The sequence below is a fragment of the Fundulus heteroclitus genome, chromosome 8 (assembly GCF_011125445.2).
Source record: "Fundulus heteroclitus isolate FHET01 chromosome 8, MU-UCD_Fhet_4.1, whole genome shotgun sequence".
NCBI classification, from domain to species: Eukaryota; Metazoa; Chordata; class Actinopteri; order Cyprinodontiformes; family Fundulidae; genus Fundulus; species Fundulus heteroclitus.
In genome coordinates, this window is record NC_046368.1 from 14087407 (window position 1) to 14114512 (window position 27106).

General features: G+C 38.2%; 1 protein-coding gene across 2 annotated transcripts in view; it reads right to left on the minus strand.

Annotated features, from left to right (window-relative positions):
* The window catches only part of mmp17a (matrix metallopeptidase 17a), a 105679-nt gene that overhangs the window by 44057 nt on the left and 34516 nt on the right, over positions 1-27106 (minus strand). For both annotated transcript variants that reach the window (XR_004931534.1, XM_036140157.1), the window contains exon 4: positions 2829-3115. Coding sequence is in view for 1 of the 2 variants with exons in the window: in XM_036140157.1 (XP_035996050.1) it covers positions 2829-3115 (287 nt within the window). In the remaining variant the exon portion in view is untranslated. The remainder of the gene's footprint in view (positions 1-2828; positions 3116-27106) is intronic.

Below are 27106 nucleotides of genomic sequence, written 5' to 3' on the forward strand. Positions count from 1 at the left end.
AATCCCTGAGCCGCGTCAGTGCGGGCAGCCCTGTTCTTAATCAGAAGATAGATAGCGTGGCTGTCAGTACGCTAACAACATACCAAAGCTCAAATGTATGTTTACCGACGATTTACAAAAGAGTTTCCCCGCTTTCAGACCGGGTCGAGACAAATGGGAGGCCTTTATTGTGATATTCATTCATTACAGGAAATGTTAAGCATTTTTTAATAAATACATTTTGAATAAAATTATCATTTGTTATTGGAGTTATTGCTGTTGACTTTTACTGAAAAGCATTTTTAATAAACCAACTGTAAATATCATGTTATTGTAGGATTACGTAGGCCTATGTTAAGTGAGTGCATGCCACAAACATCTCTATGCATGGGTACAGAGATCCCCCCCCCCCCCCCCGCCGCTCCAATGTGTCCTGGTTTTCCCAAATGAAAATATGGTCACCCTATCTAAAGTCTTTATAAAAGGGATGTGTGGTATCATAAAATGGTGTGGTTTACCACTTCCAAGGTCCATGGTGTCAAGTATCAAGTGTGATTTGCTGGTGGCTTGGTGCTGAAGTCGCAGGTAATGACGTATTGATGTTTCACAGTAAGTTGCGAATAAAATTCATGTAGTCTTTTTTTTTTTTTAATCGAGCAGATCCACTTTGCTTTATATATGTTTTATAGAGTTGTAGCGACCAGATGAGAAAGCGCAGCGTACCCACGACTTGGCGCCTCCACGATGCTTTCTGCGTTCAGTGGAACAGCCTGAGCATTACTGGTGAACATCCCTTTATGGCCATAGTGTACCCATATACTGTTGGCTACTTCCTGTAGGACAGCATTACAAAATGTAAATCCTCTTAAGTCGGTTTCTTGAACATGACAATCAAACCACAGGGCACCGGTGGCCCCCACAATCACCAGATCCCAATCTAGCATGACGCCTATGGAATTTGGTGGAAGAAATTTGCGTCATGGATGTGTTGCAGACATATCTGCAGCAACTGCATGCTATCAATAATGACCAAAATCTCCCAGAAGTGTTTCCAACACTTTGTTCAATCTATATCAAGAGAAATTACTATAGTTCTAGTGGCAAAATGAGGTTGAACTTGAAACTAGTTAGGTGCACCTAATGAAATAGCTAATAAGTGCATGGTCACAAATCACAGCTTGATAGATTTTATTACTCAAGAGAAGCACTCTTCTGGCAATTTGTAAAACAACAAAAAGTCAACAGTAAATCATCTAGTCACTTGAATTTAATCATTTAAAGCCCTTAGGCTATAGGTTCTGATGTCTAAACTATGAAAGCAAAAAATAATGAGGTGCGTATTCTCAATTCCACAAGATTGATCAAAAAGCAGTAAACCCAGGAAAACTATACTAAACTGACTCCATATAAAAGAAAGCTTTGATACAACAATTTAGATAAGTAACATGTTGGATAAACTACCCTTCTATACAATCTATACCTGACCATGGGAACATTACTCTCACTTCAGCTATGTTAGTTGTTTGTTTTAATCAGAATCTTACAATTCAAAAGTAAGACCAAAGTAGAAAATTAAAAAGATGGAGCTAGCAGACTAACCCCTCCGTCTGCCACCTCTTGTTTAAAGGCAAGTTTAGGATCTAAACAGTTTCTCGTGACTGAAACAATGGTGCAGTCCTGTCGGGCGGGGCAGTGTTCTGTTGTTCTGGCCTGTTGTGCACATTCCCCATTTTTGGGCACAGCACGAGTGGAGCTTGCCAAACAGAAAGAGCAGCATGGTAGAGTCATTTTCACAGGGAGAGGAATATTATCGGAGGTCCTTCCGTCCAGCAGCTGTAAGACTCCATAACCATTACTGCTTCCAAAAACCAAATAAGTTGTTAACATTGCTGATCATTTGCACAGTTTTACATGCTCTTGTAACTAATCTGTTTTTTTTTTAATTCAAATAGACGCACAGTTTCTTACATTTTCTAACTGTTTTTGCTCAGTTGCACATTTTATTCTGCAAATTCTATATTTCATGACTGTATTGTTCCTCTGACATTGAACATTTAGCCTTACTGTATAGCCTACCTTCTTTTTATCATTACTGCTCATCTATATTTCTATCTATGTGCTTCCTTTTGCTTGTCACCTTGCTTTGTATTTGTATTTCTGTATTTATTGTAAAATGTTATGTAAACATATGAAAAAGTAGCCCTTGGATCAAACTGTGCTTAAAGGCTTGTGCATAAATAATGTACTTTCTCTAAATTATTCTTCTGAAACCATTTGTTAACCAGCCGCATTTTCCCTTTGGTGACATCTATTGTTTAAAATGAGGTTTTGCCAAGAAGCAGCAGACACATTCACGGCCATAAGAACTCAGTTGTGAAACAACCTAGGCCAGCAAATTTGTAGACTCAAAAGGCAATGATCAATATTTAAATAGACACATAACAAGGCATCAAAATGATGCGCTGGACAAGGCAATCCATCAAACACACATTATTTTATTTATTAAACTTCACTGTCACCACACTTAGAAAGAAAAGACAAGTAAATTTTGTCATTGTATATATTTGAGCTTTTAATGACCAATGCTTTGTCTCGTAGACCAAAGCTGAAATTAAATATGGCATAACACTAAACATGTTGAATGTTCAGTTTAAAGTTGCTTATGACCAAGATTAATAGATGGAATTATGAACTACAAACAAACTGTAAGTTCTTTCAGGACCAATGGTCTCTTTTGAGTATCCGAAACATAATTAGTAGTTTTTTGTCTGGCATTAAGCCCATTTCAAAAAACAATAAAAATCCCATAGTTGTCAAAGTTAACCCTAACATATCAAAATGTTTCTCACCTGGCGATCTGAAGGTCCACGGCTCGTCGTCATCAAAGTGCGTATCCCCGGCGGTGAACCTCTCTCCAGGGAAAAAGGCATGTGCCACCGTTCCGCCGGGCCCGTCGAAGGGGTATCCGTCATTGTGGTCGGCTTTGGTGAAGTCGATCTGAATGTCTGCGTTGCTGCCGGCCACCTCGTGGAAATTGAGAGGCGCAATATCGCTCCAGACCTTCAAAGCGTAGTACATAAGGGCCCGAACAGTGTCCCTGCCAAGTAGGGCTGAATCCTTCGGGTAGGTTCTCACTCTGAAAGAAAGACAGCGGAGGCATCTTAAATGAAAGTTAAGAGAGGGAAGGGTTGAGCAGAAGAGGGAGAAGAAAAGAGGGTTTAGATGGAAAGGGAGAAGTTAGGTTGCTAACAAGGAGAGTGGAGGGTAAACTCGGCATACAAATAATGTAAAGCAAAGAAGAAAAGAAGTAAAACAGCATTTGGGACAATTCTAAGATTAGCATTAAAACTTAAAAGAGTCATGCCTTGTCCTGGGATACAAGAAGCAGAAAAATCAAGGTCCTTAATATTGTGCCATTAACAAAGATCACTTTAAAGTTAACGACACTACATAAAGATGTGTAAATAGTCTTTAAATTACATTAGACAGTTATTGGTACTCTTGAAATTTCCTATAAAAATGTAACAAGTATTCCTTTAAATTTATACTTTCCTTTTTATTAAATTAACCAGAGGGTCCGGGTACTCTGAATATGCTAAATATACTGTATATATGATGGAACAAAGAGGCTCCATTCTCTGAGTTACTCTTCAAAATGAGAAAGACAACATCCGGTCGGTTAGGATGTTGGCATAATTGTATGCCTATCTTCATACAATTAGAAATAGTTACATAAATATTTTTCTCATCATCATCATCATCATCCGACGTCAGAGCAAACAAGTTAAAAATGACTAAAGGGCCTTTCCAAAAAGGGGGACAAGGACCTGGGTATGCCAAGAAAAAGGCTTTTCTGTCCTGCTGCTGCAAAGTCACAGATAAGGAGAAAGATTCCCAGTTTGCTAAACACCCCATGGAGTTTAAGTGGTACTGCAGGCTTTGTTTGGATGGGATTAAGATAGATGTTTTTTTTTTTTTTGGCAACAAACACTTCAAGTGGGTGTGTGGTAAAAGAAAGGGTGAGTATACGTGGAAAAGCACCTGATGCCCAGTGATAAGTGCCCTTTGGGCCTGATTGTTTTTCAAAAACCTCGGGAAAGTTGTAGGATCAAGTGGCATTATGACCTTTTTAAAATACTTGGTGATTTTAAAAAAAAAATTGATGGGCTCTGCCAGAAAGATAAAAGGTTTTTAGTGTGATATTATTTTGCTGGAATAAAACATTCATTTATCATCAACCTTTTTACACACCCTTATCAGGACAGTCAACATATAAGGGTGAATACTTCTGTACATTTCTCAGAGCTTTACAAAAACCAACCAAACCTGCATGTTGACTGTAACAAGAAAATGAAAATATGGAAAGTATTGATAAAATGTAAAATTTTTGTGCTTGTGATATGAAGTGGATTTAATTAATCATACCTTCAGACACGGAATGTATTGAAAATGAGATTGCACGTATTGAGTTATCCTTCCTTCTTTTAACAGCTACTGTCACGCTATTGAATTCAAGCAGCCAACTGATGACTGTAGGAAGTGTTACATCCACACCATCGGATCTAAAAGTGGTGCCATTATGCACACCCATCCAGAGCGTTTAACTAAACTGTCACAAAATCACACGACCAGGATCCACACACGACTTACATAAACCGTTAAACAGATGATAGGATACTAATTAGTCACGTTTTGTCCTAACAGACGAAAAATTTAGTTTTTTTCTTTAATTTTCTTACAAATGTTATGATTTGGGATATTCAGCATTTTGTTTGATTGTCATGTTTTTATCCTAATTGTACAGGTATAAGGCAAACTAACAAGGTTTTTAATCTCCAATCGGCCTACAGGCCCATGGATGAAAAAAAGTCATAGATAGTGCTGGAAAAGAGGTAGAAAATCAGGATGACATACAATAGAGACTGGCAGCTAAAGAGTTGGATAAGAGATGGCTCTGAATTTAAAGCAGCACAAAAGCACAAAGGTCAACTACACATTGTGTGCCACTGGTGGAGACCTGCACAAAAAGTCCTGTTTGCATATTTCCAGCAACTCCATTGGTTTTTGTATTTCATGCTCAGGTGCTCCTGCTGCGTACATATAATTTGCTGAGCATACAATGTGCCTTTGAAGAGATTATATAGTCAGCTTTTGGGAACAACTCATAAGTTCTTCTCCACGTCTTTCCCATTTCCTTATTAAGTTTTCATTCTTCCTCACCTCACCTCCATGGCTCTGCAGCCTTTTCCTCTCTGACAGCTACAACAGAAATGGGATGTGTACAAACCAAAAACCACTCAGACATCATGCTAAGCTTTCAATTTTTTCAATTCTCTGATGGTCTATTTCGCCCATTTTCTTTCCATTCATCTGTCCTTGCGTCCTTCTATGCCTTGGCTTCTGCGTGATGGACTTTCTTTCTGTGTCCCTGGAAAGTGCATTTTGGTCTAAAACCACCAAGCAGTGGGGTTCTTACAGGCTGCCATAGGAAATTTAATATGTGACAGAAAATATCAGTGGCGTGATCTCTGCTTCAACTAGCTTCCAATCTGCCCAGAAATAACTGAAGTGAGAAAGTTGTGAATTTTAAATGTAAAAGCATGCACAAACAAGACAGAGTCAGAAAATACGGATACACTGGTTGCAACAATTCATGATAAAACGGCAAACAAAATGACTGGAACCACAGTGTCTTGCAAAAATAGTCATTCTGTTTGCTTTTTCTCACTTTATCACATTAGGACCACAGCCCTTGGAGTATTTTGATGGGATTATATCTGATAAATCGACACAAAGCAGCCCATTCAACCTCTATGATTGAATATGTGGTGGATACACCTCTTGCAGAAATACAAGCTGCGATTTTTCTGGAATACGTCTAGCTTTGCACATCTAGAGACGGATATTTTTGCCCATTTATATTTGCAGCTCAAATTTAATTAAATTTGATGAATTTGTCTCTCAAAAACGTATTTTTAGGTCTTGCAACAGATTCTCAATCTAAACGATGCCCTTATAACTGACTGCATGTTTAGGATCACTGTGCTACTGGAATGTGAACCTCCCCAACAGTCTTAAGTCTTTTGGGGCTTACAATAGGCTATCTTAGCATCTACTTTGACCGGCTTTCCTGTCCTTGCTGAAGAAAAGCATTGCCCAGCATAATGTTGCCAGCATGTTTCATGGTCCACTCAGGGTGATGTGCAGTATTAGGTTCCCATAAGATATATTTCTTATTTAGGCCAAAACGTCTCATTTTGGTCATATGTGACCAACGCACCTTCTTCGGCATGTTTGGCTTCCGGCAAACTTTAAATGGGACCTCTTCTTGCATTTTTTTCCCCAGCTGTGGCTGTATTCTTTTAAATTTTTCATAAAGACCACCCAAGTTATGCGCCTTCAGGGTTACTATACGACTCTTGCCTGTTTTTTATTTTTTATTTTTCTCTCCTTGTCTGTCAGTTTAGGTGGATGTTTATGTTTTTGTAGTTTTGCAGTTGGTTCTTTTTTTAGATTACTTACTGAACAGAGCTCTCTGGGATGCTCAGAGCTTGGTACATTGTTTTATAACCTCACCTTGCTTTAAACTTCCCAGCTGTATCCCTTACATACAGTACACTGAGATGAAATTATAATTAAATTAGGTAGACTCTGTTTACTGCTGGATTTTAAGTTCACAATAAGGGAGCTTAACCCAATAATGCCACATTTTCAAATTCATTTTTTTTAATATGTAAAACTTTAATGGTTTCTTAATGATGTACTACTGTATGTAGGTCTGCCACATAAGATCCTGATAAGAATAGGCAAGGCACCTAATGTAGTGGAAACAGCCTACCAACTTATTACATTGTCAGTTTGCTTACTGTACTGTCAGATCAGAGACCAGTGATGTACAGGCCATGTCAGAAAAGTCAATGGTTACATAAATGGTAATTTATTGGCAGGCTAGATTAGTATAATAGCAACTCCAACATGTTTTCCACTGTTGCAGCTTTCGTCAAATTATTCAGTTAGTCAATACAATAACAATATATATAACTGCAGAGTCACATAGTTAAAATGCAGAAATAAGAACCAAAACTATAGTGTTGTAAAGCCAGATGTCCCACCTTAAGCTGAATTTTGCATGCTCTAACAGAAGTTAAGTCTGAGGGGAAAACATGCAAAACACAGTTTGCCAAATGAAAGCCTGGGTCTCAGCTTTGCATGTACCTGCACCAAAGCTTAAACAGCCATCTGCCAGAACACCTGCATTACTCACTTCTAATGCAATTTACATAAAGGAAGAGACAGGAAAACTGAAAAGGAAAAGCCAAATCTGGGTGACAGCTAATGTGTATTGTAGGGGTGAGCTGAAGTTCTTTCCTAAATCCTGCTTTAATGCCACCTGTGTAGTTGGTGGTTTAATTCATCTATTTGAAAAACAGAATTTTTCTCTCCTCAGAATCTCTCTCAGCTTCATTTCAGAGTACTAGATTGGAACAAAGGACGGGATTGAAATAATTCTAACAATTGCCAAGTTGTTATATCCAAACAGCCTCACCACAAATAAAGTTAAATAAATCTGGCTTGTTGAATGAAATAATATGTAATAATGTAACCTTTCAATGTTGGTGGAGTAACGGTGCCAAATCTATTAGTTTCTACATGTTCAACTCTACTTCAACACTTAAAAGCTTAAAACTGAGTTTAATGTACCACACCATTACAAAATGTGTGATCTTCCACGTGTTCAGCATTGTGAAAATAATTAAAGTGGTTTTAAAACTAACCCATATTCAAATAAGATAGACAGAACAGACTAAACAGATGATGAAGACAAGGTCTGTAAAAGACTTGTAAAAGGGAACTGTAGTCTCATGGATGAAAATGGTTGCATTTGAGTAATAATTTTAGCCTTGGACAGGCTGCAGTTTATGCTTCACAAAGCTTGGCACAGCTCTGTGAATTGTAAACTGCATTACTTCAGATTTAATGTCTTAGTGCTTCCTCCTATTAATACATTTCAATGCAACAACAGCCTGGTCGATTTTACTCTACAGCAGCAACTGTAAAATGCAATAAAACATGATCATAGGACTGTATTGCCAATGGTTTAGTAATACGAACAAGAATATTCAGAAAGTGCAAGTTGGAGGGTTCAAAGTTTTTTGCATTTTCAAAAAAAAAAAAAGAAAAAATACTCTTGACAAAAAAGAAAAGAAAACACAATTAATGCCAGTAACTTATTCAGAATCCAAATTACTGTAACTGTACAGAAGGGACTCCATATAGTGTACAGTGGATTGTCCTAAAAGTTTTTCAATTTAAAAACATACATTAAACTAATATTAAAACCCAATCAGCCATGCTGTTCGTAGTTATTAGGGTAACAAATCTGAAGTCATTTAACAGAGTAGGAAGCTGATAGAGAAAATAACATAAAATACTGCAATGGCCAATGTGTTAATCATTTTGACAACTTTGTTAAAATCATTGAGGTTTTCACGGTTGAAAGATGGACCTTCTAAAAAACAATTTATCATAAAACTGTTCCTGCAGTTTAAACTCCTACTCCTTGGAATACCACAAATATTTGTATTTGTCAGAAGATTGAGAGAATAATTTTTAGATGTATATCTTTGCATATGTTAAAATTACATTGTCTTCAAGCTAGTTGGAAAAGCCCAGGCTCGTTTATAAAACTTTGCATAGAATCCATACTAAAAGTGTACCTACAGCAAGAAAAAGAAACTGGTGAACAGCAAAAAAAAAAAAAAAAAAATCTGATTTCTAAAACCATGCGGATGCACACTAGCACACAATTTCCCTTTATCAATCACAGCTGTACCTGAGCGTGTGCATACCTGTTCCGCCTCATATTCTGCCCTTTACACGCCCAGATTCAACCATAAATGGTCAATGCAAAGCACCTCCCCGAGTCCCTTTTTGAATAACTGTGCATGGACAAGACCGGCTTACCCCACTCTTCCACCCTTCAGGGGGATTGCGTATTAAAATTTTCCCAAATCCACTCTGGTCATATCACTTTCTACTGAGGCATTCCTCTTTTTCTCTTAAACGTGAACGTGGTTCGATTCTTGTGACTCTCAGCCATGTTCAAAGTATACAGTGAGAGCAGCGGAGCTACAATGAACGGCTAACACCGAAGCTAACCGCTAAGCTAACCGGATACATAAACACTAGAGGTGCACATGCGCAGCCAGCAAGCGGAAACCATAAAGAAACGAGCACGGACATTGTTGTTAGCTTAGCGTTTCAGAATGATTGGCATCTGGGACAACAAAAGGTGACGCCCCCAGAACTTGAGGGACCGAAGATAATGAAAGCAGGAATAAAAGTTATATCCATGCCCTTTTGACAGGGGGTTTTTACAGGCCCACAGCTCCAACAGAAAATAATTTTTTAACCTCCTTTTTGTGAATACATAATGAATTTACTACTTTCAGGATGGAAAGAGCTTTTTACCCACAGAAAGTGTTTATAGCTTTAAACCTGATTGCTATTTTGAATGTCGGAAGACAGCCGTATTCCTCTGAGGCTGTGTGTTCAGATCAACATTCAGAGAAGGGAGCGAGACCAGGAGGAAGCACCTGGGAGGGAGGTGTAGCTACTTTGCCCTCTTGGTTATAACAAAATAAATGCTAAAGCCACATATTAGCCAATCATCATCCTTGGCCAGGAAACATTTGATCCCTGAAATCGCTTTTCCTTCTAATTCTCCCATCTACAAGGTCTTCCAACCATGCCATTGCATCCAACATACAGCACATTGCACACGAGTGCATTTGATCATTTACAGCAATTAAAGAAAGTTCCTCACACCTTTTCACAATAATCTGTTGCTGTGTGTAACACGTTACCCTGGTGATCATCGGTGAGAGGAATGTGATGGTTGAAACACAACATGCACAACATTTTCCGATAAAATGTTGTGCAGATTTAAGATGGCTTTGCTATGTGTCACCAGAGCAAGCATGAATGACACTGCAGTTTTGAATGCTTATGATGAAGTCGATCTATGGTTAAAGTCTGACCAGGAGTGAAATTGAAGGTCTGAGAGGATTCCTGATGCAGTTTGGCTGCAATTCACCACTTTACCATCTGCGTCGCCAATTTCCCCTGTCTCCAAAATGAGCGTACGCCTGGGTCAGAGTTTCCATGAGGACCGCACGTCTTCCCCTCAAGTTTGTTTTTATAACATAACATTTGCATAAAAAGTGACATATCCAAGTTTCAGTTTGTAAATGTCGTGGTTTTCCAAACTTCTGCCTGGTTAATTCTGAACATTTTAGTTAAGTGGAGAGGTCCTGTGGACAGGGCAGAATTACACAGGGCAAACTAGACTGGGATTGAGCAGTGTAGAGCAAGATGAACATGCAGTGACAAAATAACCATAGGGGAATATATACTGAGAAGAACTGATCACTGAAATAAGAAATGGATGAGACTGATGAGCAGAGTGGAATCAGCTGAGAGTGCAGTTGGAGAACAGAGACAAGAGGAAATCAAAGAGAATGAATGGCAGAATAGGAACTAAACACAGACCAGAAACCAATAAATAGTACACAACCTGAGGACAGCTAGGTCTTAGAAAGATATTAGAGAGACTCAAAACCGGCCGGGGAACTCAGGAATAGTAACAAATGAGGAAGTAAAGAGAAAACGGAACAGAAAAGATCTGACTAACCAACTTAATAACAGGAAGCTACTAACAAGAAACCAAAGAAGCCAAATGCAAGAAACCTCATTAACCAAACATGATGAAGTCCAGTACTTAAAAAGGCTACTGAATGCGACCTTCTAAAAAAAATAACATAAAAAAAAGAAATCAGCCAAGATAGCAAACATGGTAATGTTCAGCTTTTGTGTTATTCAGGAAGGAGAGGAGTTCTGTGTCTCAGAAATAAATTATTTTTGGTGCAAAATGTTTGAATTGACTGCAGAACAGTAGTAATCTCTTTCCCTGTGAGGGACTGCTGACCTGTCCAGAGTGTAGCCTACCTCTTGCCCAATGACAGCTACAGATAGGCACCAGCCCCCCTGCGACCCTGCAAAGATAAGCGGGCATAGACGACGGATGGATGGATAAATTTGAACCCCGAACATAAAATCTTGCAAGCCTGAGACCATTATCCCAACTGTGAAGCACGAGGCTGGCAGCATCATGTTTCATTAGAGAGGCTGGTGCGTTTCACAGAATGGATGTGCTCGGGAAATTAGAAAAAAGAAATCTTTATTTGTCATTGCAATTGTTCATTCCAGTGAAATTTGTCTTCTGCATTCAACCCATCCCTGATGGTGCGTTCCGACCAGCCACGTTGTCTGCGGCGTGAACGGTGGATTTACACATCACCCTTATGCAAATTGCGTGGTCAGGGGCGGTAACAGGGCCCACGGTGCAGTCCCCGCAGTTCGGTCGGTGCGGTAGCCGGCGTCCGCCCGGTCCGTTCAAAAATTAAATTAAATTCAATTCAATTCAATTTTATTTATATAGCGGCAATTCATGAAACATGTCATCTCGAGGCACTTTACAAAGCCAAATTCAATCAGATTATACAGACTCTGAACTTTTCTGTCAAATGGTGTCATGGCAACCAATTAGGGACTAGTTGTTGTCATGACACACAGAGAAGGAGCGCTGCAGAGACAAAGCTTTCTTAAATCAAAATAGGAAATAGAAAAATATACTTGCGAACCGGGATCGAACCAGGTACTTGCGACCTTCTCAGAGTCCAAGCACACTGCTCTAACTTCTAGGCCACCACTCACTCGCAAATTAGCCAGAAAAATTAAAGAATACCGCAAAGTTAGTTACAACGTTGCTTAAGAATGAGAAAATCGGTGCTTCTGAGTGGCCATCAAAAAGCCCTGATCGCAGTCCTTCTGACAGTTCACGGGTAGAGCTGGAAATCATGTGTTTGCGTGTGTTCTTGTACTTGCAGATGAACGAGAACATGTTTTGCTCATTATACTAGTAGAGTGAGGACTTTGATGTTAAATGAGGACACTTCTTTGGTCCTCTGGGCTAGGTGTTAGGTTTAGGACCAAGGTACCAATTAGATTTAGGTTAGGGTTAAGCCATAAAAAGGCTTGAAAATAAATGGAAGTCCTCCCTTTGCACTTTAAACAATGTGTGTGTGTGTGTGTGTGGGGTGGGGGGGGGGGGGGGGGGGGGGGGGGGCAAGGTGACGTACAAACCTCAGTTACACATGTTCTATCAGGAGGAATGGACATTTTGGCAAACTGTTGTGAAAAGCTTTTTAAACGATACCTAAAACATTGGACCTAAATCATACAGTTTCACTACCTACATATATTTAAACTTCAGCCTTTGATGTAATGAAAGAACAGGAAACATTTCAGGCATTGGAAAAAGGTTATCTCTTTTTATACCTTGTATGTAAACATCTAGTTGTAAAACATTATATTGCAATTGTGTTCTTTTATGTTGTTGTTTTAGCTTTGGAAGTACCTCCTTTGTGTCACCAATCGGGGTTGTCATAAATCACTCAAGACCGAAGGCCAACAGTTATTTTGCAAGAACAGACAAATTAGTTCTCTCTCCCAGGGCTGCAAAAAAAAAAAAAAAAAAAATAGCCATGGTTTGAGCATTTTTGCAGCTTGTTTTGACACACAATATGGTAAAATCGTATTTTCTTTGTGGCGTCTGACAACTGTTTTATGCAAATGCTGTAGAGTGAGGAACCTATGAGACTTCCTACGAGTTCTGCAATGGAGTTCTTTTAAGTATGAAATGTCCTGGCCAGAAATAATGTTGTTATTTTTCATGTGACCTCAAGTTAAAGAACATATCTCTCTGTTCTTGGGAAGTACAGGCTGTAAGGCTTATAATGTTGCTTTCTCTCTATTCTACATAGTGCACACACAACAAAGGCCTCATTATTTTTGATCCTTTTGAACAAGCTGATCTAGCTGGGAAAGTGTCAAACTCTAACTATGAATATGGTAGTAAATATTAAGGCCGCAAATAGGTTCAGAGTGAAATATGACACTACAAACAATCTCTACATGGAAGGGCATGTCATTACTCTTTCTTCTTTGCTTGATTTTGGCATGTTCAAATCTTATTTTCTGTCAAAAAAGGTTTCTCTTTGCTTTATTGTTGAAATCTTTATCATTAAGAACTTTTTAACAAGGTCTGGTGATTCATACATTTCAATGACATCTTGTACCTTGTTTTTTTATTTTTTTGTCAAGAAAGTGGCTGAAAACAGCGAAGTTTGCACTGTACTTTGTTGAAGTAATCCTTAAATTTTATCCAACGGTTGTTATTGTGTGCTTATAGAAAGAAGAACCATGGAGACGGACATGATCTAAGCTTGGAGAAACATCCAACGACAATTTGTCCACTGCTCTGAGCTTCAAAAATACCTCTTTAATAAACTTTTAGTCTTTTCAGAAAGATTTGGAAGTCCATGGAGATTCCTTTCAACCTGTCCATCACCACAGCAAACAAGAAGGGGCCCAGAGCCGATTCTTGACGCAGTCCCACCTCCACCTTGAACACACTGTCTTACTGCCCTCATACGTGTCCTTCGCCACTCTAACATACTTCTCTGCAACTCCAGGCTTTCTCTTAGAATACCACGGCTCCTCTCTCAGCACCGCGTCATAGGCTTTCTCTACAAAAACACAATGCAGCTCCTTCTGACCTTCTCTGTACATTAACATCCTCATAGCAAACACTTCATCTGCAGTACTTTTGTATTTGCCAAAGGTTATTCATGTGCTTCCAAACATCTGTGTTAATAAACTCAAGGTTTAGCTAAGAGGCCAAATATATTTGAACCTTTTTTAAAGTACATTCTTACATACATATGTGATGCATGGCCAATTCTTCATTAAAAAGGAAAATAACGAAAGGGGTGAGGCAATGAGGATATCAGGAGATAACAAGAGGCGTTAGAAAAACAGAGCAATGCGCCGAAACGCAGCAACTTTCCCATTGCAGCCATATTTCTGACAACTCCCTATAGCTTCATGTTCCATAGTTCTAACTTTAGTGAGAAAAAAAGTGCTGTGTGTTCTTCGAGAGAAAGACTTTGTCCTTGTTTCAGCATTTCTCGCGGCTACTCCAATCAGATGGATCAGTGATCACACACACATTTCCATCTCTGACAGGGTGGCTGATGCCTTCTTTTCTCGCCAAACTTAAAGTGTCCCTCATTGCAAAACCTTTGTTAAAGATGTCTCTGCTGTAAAGAATAAAAAAAAAACAAGTCATGGATGTATAAGGGAGGCAAAGCAGGGGTAGAGACTGAGTGATAAATTTAGAAACATTTAAGGTTTGGTTGTTAAACCTAAGCATCTTGATGGCAAACTGCTTTTAATTGCAAAATATGCATTTCCAAAAACAGCAAAGTGAAACTGAAAAGTCTGCTCATCTCAGAAAACGACACATTACTATTCAGCACAGAACGCAACAAGCTCCACCAGATGGTGAGGGCAGCCTGTACATACCCCCAGAAATGAAGCGTGTTGGGTTTTCAGTCAAGCGCAATAAACAGATTCAAATCTGTACGACCTCAATGATTGTATTACTTCTGAACTAAAAAGGGTTATATATAATTTCCTGAACAAAACATACCATTTAGGAAGACTAAATTGAAAAAAAAAATATGGCTTAGAGCAGAAAAATGTCTAATTCAAACAGATATGAGTTCTATGCAGCCTGATTATGTTACTGACAATTAAAGGTAATGTTTTCTTGAGTCTTGGACTCAGAGGAGCACTTTTATCCCATCAAGACCTGGCAAGACAATTTTGTTCAGGAGCAGAATGTTGAGCATGAGCCTGGCTCCCTCCACAAATGAATTGCTGATAGTATATGGGGCATGTAGCAAGTGAGCAAATTGCTGCAAATGCACCAGCAAGTGCCATACCGCACTGATTTGACTTCACTGGCCATGGAAGCAGAGAGGGTGAGGGAATAGATGGATCAAAAGTTTGAACTTTATGGAGAGCCTCATAATTTATGGCTTGGGGAAAAACGATACTCAGAGCTGGAGTTTTGGGTCAGTAGATGAACAACAAGGTCAACTTAACCCGCCCTAGATGGTAATTTAGGAAAAATGAAGCCAGAAACTATAACAGATACGGATAGGAATTTAGGAGGAAAATATATTAAATTGATCATTTGTTGTTAAATGACTTGGAAAAATCACAGGTTAGAGTTTCAAAGTAAATACCTAGTTTGGACCCTTCCATGGAAAAAAAGGTCCTTTTAAATAGAGGTAAGTGTTTACAAAGAAGCGGTCAAACGAAGGGATGGGGAGGATAAAAAAAAAGAAAGTCATAAAAAGTGAGATAAAATGGAGTTGTAAGAGTGAATGTAGATGAGAAGGATGATGAAAAGAGGTTGTAAAGATGGTTGTTTAACATGTAGTGGGGGAAAAGGGACAAGGTAAACGAGGGGAATTAAAAAACGAAAAGAGTAATAAAAAAGGTAAAGGAGGAGAAGTAGCCAGACAGGGATAAAGAGACACATAAAAGGAAGAAGGGAATGAAAAAAAGTTAGTAAAAACTAACAAGTTGTCATGGTTTTTGTGTGACTTTGGTGCAGGCAGCAATTACAAACACATCAGACGCTCAATAAGTATTTATTTTAAAGGTTGTGCCTATATTATGTTCAGTGGGTTTCAGGACCAGGTTCCAGGATGGCACCAGGAAAAGACGTGAGTGGATAACACTTTGTTGCAGGAGAAGATGTGAACTGAGCTAATATAAACAGATTGGAGCTGCTGGTGCAGAGATGACTGGAGATCCAGGAGAAGGTGAGTCTATCCACAGAGCTGAGCTCCACAGGCATTTGTTGATTTAAGACCCTGTTAACGCTTTGTCCTTTCTTCCTTCCAGAAGGGAGCGGATGAGCAGAAATGGGATGGAGGGTGGACAAGCAGGTCAGCTATGGAGCGGTTTCCTGGAAGCCTGATGGAGGAGTGGCAGAGAGCAAGGTTGAGATAAAGCTGGGTGGTCTCCACACAGACAGTGGGCATTAGGAAGCAGATCACTGGACTCAAGAACTTCAGATATCCACAGAGAAGTCCAGTGTTCCAGAGAATACAGAGAAAGGCATGTGGATAAACTGAATGACAAAAAGGTAATATATGAGGAATGAAGAGGGAGAATGGGGTGGAAAGGTTTTTGTACAAATGTGATAGGGTGGGTGAATGGGATAAACAGGGAAGTAAGACTGATGGGGGAGGCTAGTATAAAAGCAGGTGATAAAAAATAAGGAGCACGACCAAAAAGGATTGCAAAAAATAAGGTGGGGATAAAAGTGGTTGTAAAATAGTGATAAGATGAACAAGGCTAAATACATTAAAGGAAAAGAAGAGATATGAGTGGGATGTAAAACAAAAATTCATGCAAATGGGATATGGTGAATGACAGGGATAAAAAAGCTCTAAGGAGGAATGAGCGGAGTGATAAAGGTTTGTGAAAAAAAACACTAAGGCGTCTGAGTGGGATAACAAGGGGTCAAAAAGAGGAATAAGAGCTGCGAAGGGATGAGGATGAAAAGTGGCAAGGAAAGGGGTTTCTTAGATAAGATTAGTGGAACGAATGGGCTAAAAAACTTTGAGGGAAGGAAGGGTTGAGCATGGATGAGATGCTGACAACTATAACCCCTTTTACACAGGTCCTATTCATATCTGCCCACTTTGTTCCTCACGGCTGGGCTCTACTCTATTCCACTCATGTTGGTTTTCAACCGATCTGGTAAAGCCCAAAGGTTGGTGAACGCATCCTGGGCGGTGGCTTTAGCCGTCAATGTTCTGTCTGCTCTGCCGTTTTAAAGCATTACTGTGTGACGTTAACACTTTAAAGAAATCTGCAAGAAACGGCAAAACAAAAAAAAGTAAATAGATCATTATAAATAAAACCTAAGGAAAACAAAAAATACATACAATATTTGCATTATCGTACATGCAAGACTGTCTTGAATATCTTTTTTAAGGAGCTCTCTGACCTTTACACGGTGATTCAATTAGGGGCCGTGAACAAACCTTTGTACCAAGCACTTTTAGAGATAAAGCTTTCAGTGTGTGTAAAATGAGAGAAAGCCTCACTAAATCCACGGATCTGATTTAAATACAATGCGCCCTTCTGCATATGAAAAGCTGAAGTGTCCTTTTTCTTCACTTTTGTTTCCTTCAGGCATGGTTTATGGTGTGTAAATAGTAAAAGGATATTTCGGTTTGACCCACTCCGTTCATGGTGATTCTTAATATGGATGTTTTAACTTTTCCCTGGACTTCTTCGGAGAAAACCGTGTTTCTCCTTGCCTTTGGCCAATCAGTGAACAGCAGTCTGTTCACATCACATCGTGCCCTATTCAGCCCTGATCGATAAACCAAGACCAGGGCTGAAAATTATTAATTTAAAATGCTCAGGGGAGTTGTAAAAAAGTTGTGTTTGTCAAATGATTCATGGTATTGTTGAGTTGTTGAGATGTGGTCTTAAGCCGGTATCTAACTTATCACAATCGATACAGTTAATAAAAGTTACGTTTAGTAGTTGTGACAGCAAACAGGCTTAAATCGGAGGCAACCAGACTTTTGTTCAGTTCTTTCTAAAAAAGGTTTTGACACCTATCCAGGAGGTTTTTGTCAATTCTGGTGGCTCGCACTCGAGCGAGTTGTGGATAAAAAAAAACAACAACAACTAAAAAAACTTACTCAGTGTCCATAGGTTTGACTAAATAAAAGGTTAAACCTATATGCCCCACTAGGAAAGAAGTATGATCATTATAGTTGCCAAGTTACTTGGCATAAATTAGCAAATAAACAGTTTGCCCTGTGCTTGACTGCCAGTCTGTCCAATGTGTACCTGCAGATTGGCACAAGACCCATGTGACCTTGCAACGATAATCAGGAATAGAGAATGGATGGAAGGAAGGATGAAGTACAGAGATTAAGATTCAAATTTATTTCTCAAAATAGATCCTGAAGTAACACGCTCCGAGTTGTCTAGGCATCCACTTGCAGAGGGAGCGGAAGAATTTGGAGGATAGGTTTCAGACAAAACCCTTCTAACTTCCTGTAATAAATGTCAGGGTAAAAGGGATTAAAGCAACTCTGAAATTAGCTGGATGTGCAAAAGCCTGATTAGGGTTGACTTCATTTTCCTGACCTACTTAATTCCAAGACATGAGTTTCACCTTCGTTTGACAAATGAGTCAGAGGAAACCAGGCTTCGGCAGAGGTAAATGTTTGCATTGAGTTTCAAACAGACACAGGTATAGACACACATACACACACACATACACACCCACACACAGAATTTCATATCACATTTCACCCGTGTGACATTATTTACATGTATCCCGCTCCTTCTGAACCTCTCGACTCCCAGTTTGGATTCAGATGAAAAGTGGCAGCAGGAAAATAACAGGGGGATTGCGTGATACAGAGAAAGAACAGCAGACGAAAAGAGAGAGAAAAAAAAACTCTAAGACTCTTTTGCTGTCCCCTGCCTTCATCTTCTCTGCAGGTTCTTGCCTCCTGTGGCTCAGCTACTCCAAAGAGACATGAACTGACATCAGAAGTGATGATAAAAAGTACACACAAGTACAGAGGATGACACACCCCATAGTCTCAGCGCATCGTTTCCTACCCTTTGCAGACATAAGCTGATTACCTTGCAAACTGAGTGGTCAAATGGTAACAGTGATGCACGCTCGCATGCATATAGGAAAAAAAAAACGAATGAGGCTCAAACATGAAAGCTCAGTCAGAACTGCTGCTGCTATTCTTGCTAACACGTTCACATGCCACGTCAATCAGGCTCAAGATAAAAGACATTATGTTAAAAGGCTATACAACAATCTCTCCTCTTGCTAAAAAAATAATAATCGTTGGCTTTTTTGTCTCCATTTCCCCATTGTCTATCTTCCGTTCTACACTCACCCGCTCTGTGATGGTGGTTGAAAATCTAAAAAAAATATATTGATTTCTTTTTTTTTGACAGGTCTCTAATGAGATGACAGCACAATTATACCTTATAAGGTTCTACCGAGCAATTTCACAAGTTACTGCCTTAAAGTGACAGCACAGAAACGACGAATGAGCATTTAAAGGAAAGATAACAGGTTTTGCTTTGTCTAGACATTGAAAAACTTGTAGAATGATGTAGATCAATCGAGGGTAAAGAAGAGAATAATTAAAATGTGTTTTAGAAATGGCTCAAAGCAAGTTTAAAATGTCCAAAATATCAAGATTCCTTCTTATTATTATTTTATTTGGGGAATCTAGTATTGATGATATTTATAATAGTGTTAGGATTTTTCATCCCTTCATTAATATTTAAAATAGCTTTTTAAATATTTGAACAGGTTTGCTGGTACTAACCTGTCAATCTGACTAGCAGTATTTGAAGCCTGTGCCCCAAAGCTGAGGCACAGGCTTCTGCAGAAAGAATTCACTCCAAGCAAACATTTTCTAATTATGTTCCGTCTTAAACCCAATCTTTGAGTATTCAGTGCAGATATTTCCACCTGGAGTAAAAAATATGCTTTAGGGTGAGGCTGTATCATAACCCTGCATGGTTCTGTGTGAAATAGTCATGAAATAATACAGAAAAAAAAATAATTGCTTATATTTAAAACAGAATTTGGACAACTAATCCTACTGCGGCCTTCTATCACCTGAACAACATTTCCAGGATTAAAGGACTAATGTCTCAGCAGGATCTAAGAACCCTCTTTATAAACTCCAAATTTACTTCACTAGCTAATTAATTAGCATTTACCCTACAGTTTAAAAAATCTGTGGGTAAAGCTGTAAATGCAATAACTTTTAATGGATCCACTGTCCTTATCTTCATTTATTGAGGTACTGTAAATGTAAAATGTAACATACTGGATTCTCAAATGGACTATTTGCTAAAAACTAGTTGGGCCCCGATTCAGCACTAAAATGGTGGTATCAGTATCGGCGAGTACCAACTAATACCATTTTGATGTTTGTATGTCACTTGAACGCAGCCTTCTCTCTCCCGACTAGTATTATACATGTTATATAAGTTCATGAAAGTTGCACTATTTTGGCATTTGAGAGCCAAAACTCAGGGTTTAAAAGAGATTATTCAATTATGAATGTAATTTTACTGTCTTACTGTTGCACTACTATTATACGTGTTATAATTTCACGAATGTTGCACTATTTTGGCCTTTGAGAGCCAAAAGTTTATTCAACTATTGTCACCCATTCCAGGTAGGCAATAAAAAGTTCTACTACCCTAAGTAGTATGCAGTTTCAATCAATTTCAAACAGATGGTATCGGTATGGTATCGGTATCGGTATCGGCCAATACTGCACAGCCAGGTTTCGGGTATCGGTATCGGGGCCAAAAAATGGCATCGGCGCAACACTACTAAAAACACAGCGCTGGCCAGGCTGCACAGTTTCTAATTTGACTGGTATGTTTTTTCGATCTACCAGGACTATAATCAAAGACCAAAGGCAAAGCACAAAATTTGTGTGCATTTGGCGACATTGGAGTCCAATGAAACACGTGGAGAGTTTTACATGATGAGGTTGATATCACACAGCACGTCTGATTTTTGGATTCCAGGTCAGAGTACCGTAATATGTTTCTTAGTTAGACAATGAATGGAAGACAAACCAGTGTGAGAGACATCATATTTCACTATGTCCTTACACTGAATCCATGCGTTGTCTCCAGATTAGTTGTGTCAAATATTTGAGAATAAAGCTACATAATGTACAGTAAATGCTGGTATAGATAGGTTACAGGGGGGGGGGGGGAATGCTGTTATTCCACTACTTCTAATCTTATCATGCATGTTAGCAGACCTGAAAAGTTGATTAAAGTGTGAAGAAATTTAGCGTATTATGTGAACTATCAAGTTCTATGGCGTATGAAGAATCTGAATCATTTCTGATACATTCAGCTGCATACACTATCAAATAAAAAAATATATAACTTTGCAATAGGCCCAGAACTGTCTTAGACATTGCCTTGACACTTGCATTTATATAGAAGTGTATTTAGGTAAACGCCATCGAAGCAGGGTTCATGTGCTGCATAGCGCTCATAACAAATCCGATATGGTATGCATTGAAAGGTGATGATGGGTACTCTTTCTATTACTGTCACCAACCTGGTTTGAATTTCAATTACTGCTGTTGTCTTTTTGATCATCCAGCGTTGGATTTGAAGGGAAGGCGAAAGAAAAAAAAAAAGAAAAAACACTGACTTTAACATTCCGGAAATGGTAATATAATAATTATACTCTCTACTTTGTAAAGAGCTATTTGGATCCTCGCCTGCAAATCTCAACAGTCGTTAAGTGTGTTCAGCCTCCTACACTACTCATTTTAGTACTTAGTTGATTTATTTGACGAAAAGGAAGGCAAGACAATGGAGATGGATGCGCGTTGATAAGGGTGCAGTCCAAGATTTTGCAAGTAAAACTTAGTCATTTTATTACATTTGGGAAATAAACAAAATTAGACAGCTTTCTCTTCGTGTGTTGCCTCCCCCCCCCCTGCACCCCTGTCTCCCACCCTTCCACCCCCTGCTCTTCTCTCATCCTCCTCCCATTCATTGTGCCTCTTTGCTCAGCTGGCTACACCTATCTGTACACGTTATCGGTCAAGCTGCTAATGACTGCCAGGCTGTCTGCTGTGATAATGGCCCAACAATATGAGGTAATGGGCTAACAGTGAGCCATTACACCACTCAGCTTTTAATGTCACTGACACACTCGACCGAACGGACTGTGGAGAAGTGGGAAAAAAAAAAAGAAAAGGGAAAAGGCAGAACGGAGTTAAATTGGGATTAAGGGCTCAGCCTCGTCACGGAGGCTCTCAGACACCATCAGAAAAAAAATAAAATCATTTACTTATTTCTATTAAGAAAACGACGTTGTTTGAATTCACATCCCCAAACTGAATAGCTTCTCATCCGAGCCACTTATCCCTTCTTCCCTTCTGTGAAATAACAGACACTCAGGACGAACTCTGCGTGTTTTCGGAACATAATGATGTGAATGACATGTGAGAACAAGAGTATGAAGTGCCAATCAGCCCCTTGTCAATCGAGCTGTGGTGAGCTAAATTAGGAAGAAGTGGGTGAGCCTTGGTTTCCTACTGTAAGTAAATGGGCTATTTTAATTAAACGTATGCAGATAATGGTTTAGACTTCCATTTGATTAGTCAGTTCCATTATGTGCCACATTTTATGGCGAGTACTGAAAATAATTAACATCGCTTTCTCAGTAAATATCAAAAAGGAATTTTACAGTATTTCTCAAGCATTAACATTGGCAAGGACACACGTTATGTACAGCCGAAGAACAAGTTTCTAGTGGCTGTTGTTTACAACTACTATTATGTGCAATACAGTGGAGATCATAATTGTTGTACAGAACAGCAAAGGTCCTGAGTCAGGTTGTGCTGCCATTTTGTACCTATTTATTGCCCTTTTCTATGTTTCTAGTTACATTTTGTGCTCGTGATCAAACTATTTTGTACCAATGGATTTCGGTTCGAATAAGTTCATTTGCAACACAAACATCATCTCAAGGCTCATTACAAATTAAACAGATTCCAATTTAAATACTAATATATATATATATATATATATATATACATACACATATATATATATATATATATATATATACACATACACATATATATATATATATATATACACATACATACATACATACATATATATATATATTATATATATATATATATATATATATATATATATATATATATATATATATATATATATACATACACACATATATACACACACATAAAGAAATCCATACAATTATATAAACAGATTGAAATTCAATTGATTTAATCCAAGGTATAATAGAATGCAGTGACAATCAGTTTATTAGGCCAACTGAGAAAAAAAAAATATTTCTCTATAATAAACTCAGCTAATAGGATCATGTTACATTAGGGGTGAATGGTAAAAGCAACACAATTACAATTTAATTTAGTTTGTTTATATTTCTCAAAACTTTGTGTTACACTTTTGATTAATAGTCTTGGATGCACCCAAATCATAAAAGGAATCAGCAGATTTAAAAGACAGTCCACTTGCTAGCTTTTAAATCAAAAGCGTGTCAAAGGATTTAGACTTCCAGAATATGTCCGATTAAATATTGTTCCAAAGACGCTTCCAACCATGTCCTCAAAGCTTAGGTACACGCCAAACTGCACGTAGCTCTGTTTTCATACCAAAATCTATGATTCTGCAAGACTCAAAGGATGAGATTACTGAATGCAAAACAGGTGATTCTAGTTAACAACAGGTGGCAGCTGTAGGAGAAAGGGAGAAAATAGAGAAACCTGACTAAAAGCTATTTTGAGGAGTGACTAAAGACAAAAGGGAAATACTGGGAAACCACAACAAGACACAGCATGAATAAACTAAGACTAAAAGTGACAAAAAAATTATCAGGTGTTCAATAGGAATGCAGGGAGTAAATAAAACAGAGTGCAAAAGAGAAAACAGATCCCATAAATAAAACTGGAACAAGGATATGCAAAGAGAAACAGAAACTGAGACCAAAACCATAAACATAAAATGAACACAATTAACAGAAAAACTAAAGGATGATGTCATCACTTTATTTTTCTGGATTCACCATAAATTGTACCGATCGCTTTACATATTAGTTTATCTGATTTAGAATCAGTGAGCTTAAACTTTGTCTGATTATAGTGATGCCTTTAAATCTTACAACAAAACTGTTTTTTTTCCAAAATGAAGGATCACTTCAAAGAAGTTGTGGTGAAGTACTTTAACTTTAATTGTATTGTGAGCGTTATTTATTTATTATTTAGTCTGTTGAGATATGTCAGCCTATTGGTGACCAGTGGAGAGAAGAGCAATCAGATCAGTTGTTGTTAATATATTTTGTATTTATTCAAAAAGTTCCATGATTGTTCACACTAAAAAGAGTATATCTTGTGTTGGTATTAGTGTTTTAGAGCATGAGACGGGTCTTGGTGTTCGTCTCTGTTTCAATGCCGAGGGAGATAAGATGTGAGTGAGGAGAAAATAATAGGAAGAATCCAGCGCAAATATACAGATGTTTTGTTGTATAACATGCAGAAAGGACTCAAGGTGAGTAAGGTCCTCTACCTCTATTTACTCCACCTGAATATTTTGGCAGTGGAGCCAGTTTGTCTGAAGGCCTGTTATAGGTTAATTTGTTAACGAGCTGCCATATTCAGATTTCCTTTAAACGTTTGCAGCAACACAACTACATTATTATAATTATGACAATACTTTTAAAAATGGCCTCTCATTGCTTTGGACTTGGTCTTGCCTTCTACCAAGCTCTCTGTTTTGTCTGGTCTTGACTTGTTCTCGGGTTAGATGGACTTGACTACATTACTAACCAGACATGTCTGGCTTACTTTTAACATTTTGTAGAATATTATGCATCATCTACTAAGTCAAATGTGGTCAAACATGTTGAACAGATGCAGTCGTTGCAGCCAATGCCAGGAAATTATGTGCTACATGTTTATGTGTCCAGATTTTTCTTCTAAATCAAGATAATAGGGTATCAGTACACATGTTTTGGAAAATAACTTTCTGACCTACTTCAAAAATGACATCGAAAATATGTATTTCAAGGTTGTTAAAAACGGTTAAATATACGTGATCTCACTGAACTGTGTTTTATCACCACAGGAACATTTATTATAGTCAGGTTACACCTCAGTTATTAATCGTAGCTCAACTTTATCACTATTCTAGCCTTTTACTTTCCCATTTATTGTAATAAAGCAGAGCTGCTGTTAAATATTGCATCATAAAACCAAGCCCTGAGGTGATGGCTATGAAGTGGAACAACATCCATTTAAAATCATAAGGAGAAGACATAGAAAACTGCTGTAGAGGCCAATCTGAGCAGAATACAAATGATTTTCCTAAAATCTGCCACACGTGAACATCTCTCTGGATTTCAGCCCGGTACATAACCCACAACTGTTCCTCTGTTCACTTTTACAAATCCGACTGCTATTTCATCGACTGAAGACACGGCTGTCTTATTTTAGTGTGTAGCGAGCTGACAGGAGAGCTGCATGATTGGCAACTGTACAAAGAAGGAAATGAAAGATGAAGTCCACCAGGAGGAAAGGCACTGCATGCACGCGTCTGTGGACGGGAAATATATACTTTATATGTGAAAGTGTATTTTGGATTTCCCTGTTTCTTAAGTCACATGTGTATTTTACGTATGTAACCACTTGCAGAGATACCTGCCGCCATCGCTGCTTAAAGGCAAAGTGTCACACTGTGTTCCTCATAAGCTGGAAAGATTTCCATGCACTTTGATCAGGATTCCACTTAGAGAAGATAAAACAGAATCTGTTCTAAGTGTAAACTATAACTTATTATGGAGGCAGTGCTTTCCCCCGGTCCTAATATTCAGGGTTACCACTAAAATATAACATTTGCTACTAGTCAGTCTTATAAACCTCCTTTAAGACTAGGAAGATTTTCCATGAATTCCAAAAAGAAAGGCTAAAGTTATTTTGACTACAGTTAAGGCAGCGAGTGCAGCATCATCACTGGTTTACGCCTCACATGAGCCAATATGAGACTGATGGGTTGATACCTCGAAGAAAGAAATACCAAGGTTTCATGGAATTGCTATATTAAAATAAAAATGCCTCACATGATTTAATTGCTTTAATGTAAACAGATAAGCAACAATCAATCTCACTGCTGCTAAAATAATATTGCATAATCATTATACTGTATATAGGAATGTTATCTACAACATTTTTACACAGGCTTAAAAAACATAGAATAAATGGCAGCTACATTTAGTTTTATTTTTCAAGTAAAAATGCTTTTTGCACAAACTATCAACCTTTTTTGCTGCTCTGCTCTTTAGAGTAATCATAAGCGTAGCTCTGTGCAATTAATCAAAAATCTCCTTCAATTTCAATTTTGTTTCCAAACAAACATAATAAATCTTCCAAATTATAAAATATAGCTATTATTTGAAAATATTTATGTTTTCAGATTATTTTGGTATATTTGTCTTAGCAAGTGTGCTGTTCTTTAATGTAATGTCTCCAAACTCATGTTTACTTTGGCTTTATTTTCAAAGTCTGAATCCAGGTGCGTTGTGTGGCCTCGCTTTGAAAATCCACACAAGTGAAAGATAGTACAAGGAGGAGTGGTGAATTGGTACAAAACATTCAAAACTCCGGTACAAAAAAATATGTTTCTTGTAAGCATAAAAAATTCCCAGGTGACCTTTTATAACCAGCGTACTATCAACATGAAGCAACAAACAGTGTAGGAAGGACGCCGGAAAACATTATAAAACCTTTGTACACCCATGCCAATTCCCTAGTTGAAAATAGCTACGTTTACATGCACAACATTTCACAATCGGATTGAAAATGTATTCAGATTAAAAAAACAAAACATAATCAGATTGTCCCGTTTATATGGGCACATACTCAATTAATCCGATCATGATGTGCGTTTATATGCACCTGGCTTTATTCAGAATAGAACCACACTAACATGCGCAGTTATCAAATTTCCCTAAACAAAAAAACAAAAAAAAAGAACTTCCTTTTTTTCTGAACAACAAAAAATAGTAAACAAAGCAAAATTATACAAGTTTGTTTGTCTTCCAATCGGTATAAACCAACTCTCTCATTCAGAACACAATTTCATTGCGATTGAGCTTAATCCAATCACAATATTCAGATCGACGTGTTTACATGGCACATGTTATTCAGATCAGTCCTTTTATCCGATTACTTTGGTCCATGTAAACATAGCTACTGATTGACAACTGAGAAATAAGACTTACATTTTCATTTAAACCTGCCCCAAGAATGTGTTTAAACCTGTGAAGTAACACGTAACTCCTCCCTTTTCTTTTAATCTTTGTGCTATTTCTCAGACAATCACAGATGGACAGTTTAATAACATCAAAGGGCAGTCTTCTTGATAAATGTCCCACCATAAGTCTAGTGTCACATGGGTTATTTGTTATTGATCAGCTGCAAAACAGCTAGGTGCAGATGAGAAAACAGACAGCATAAAGGGGCAGGAAAAA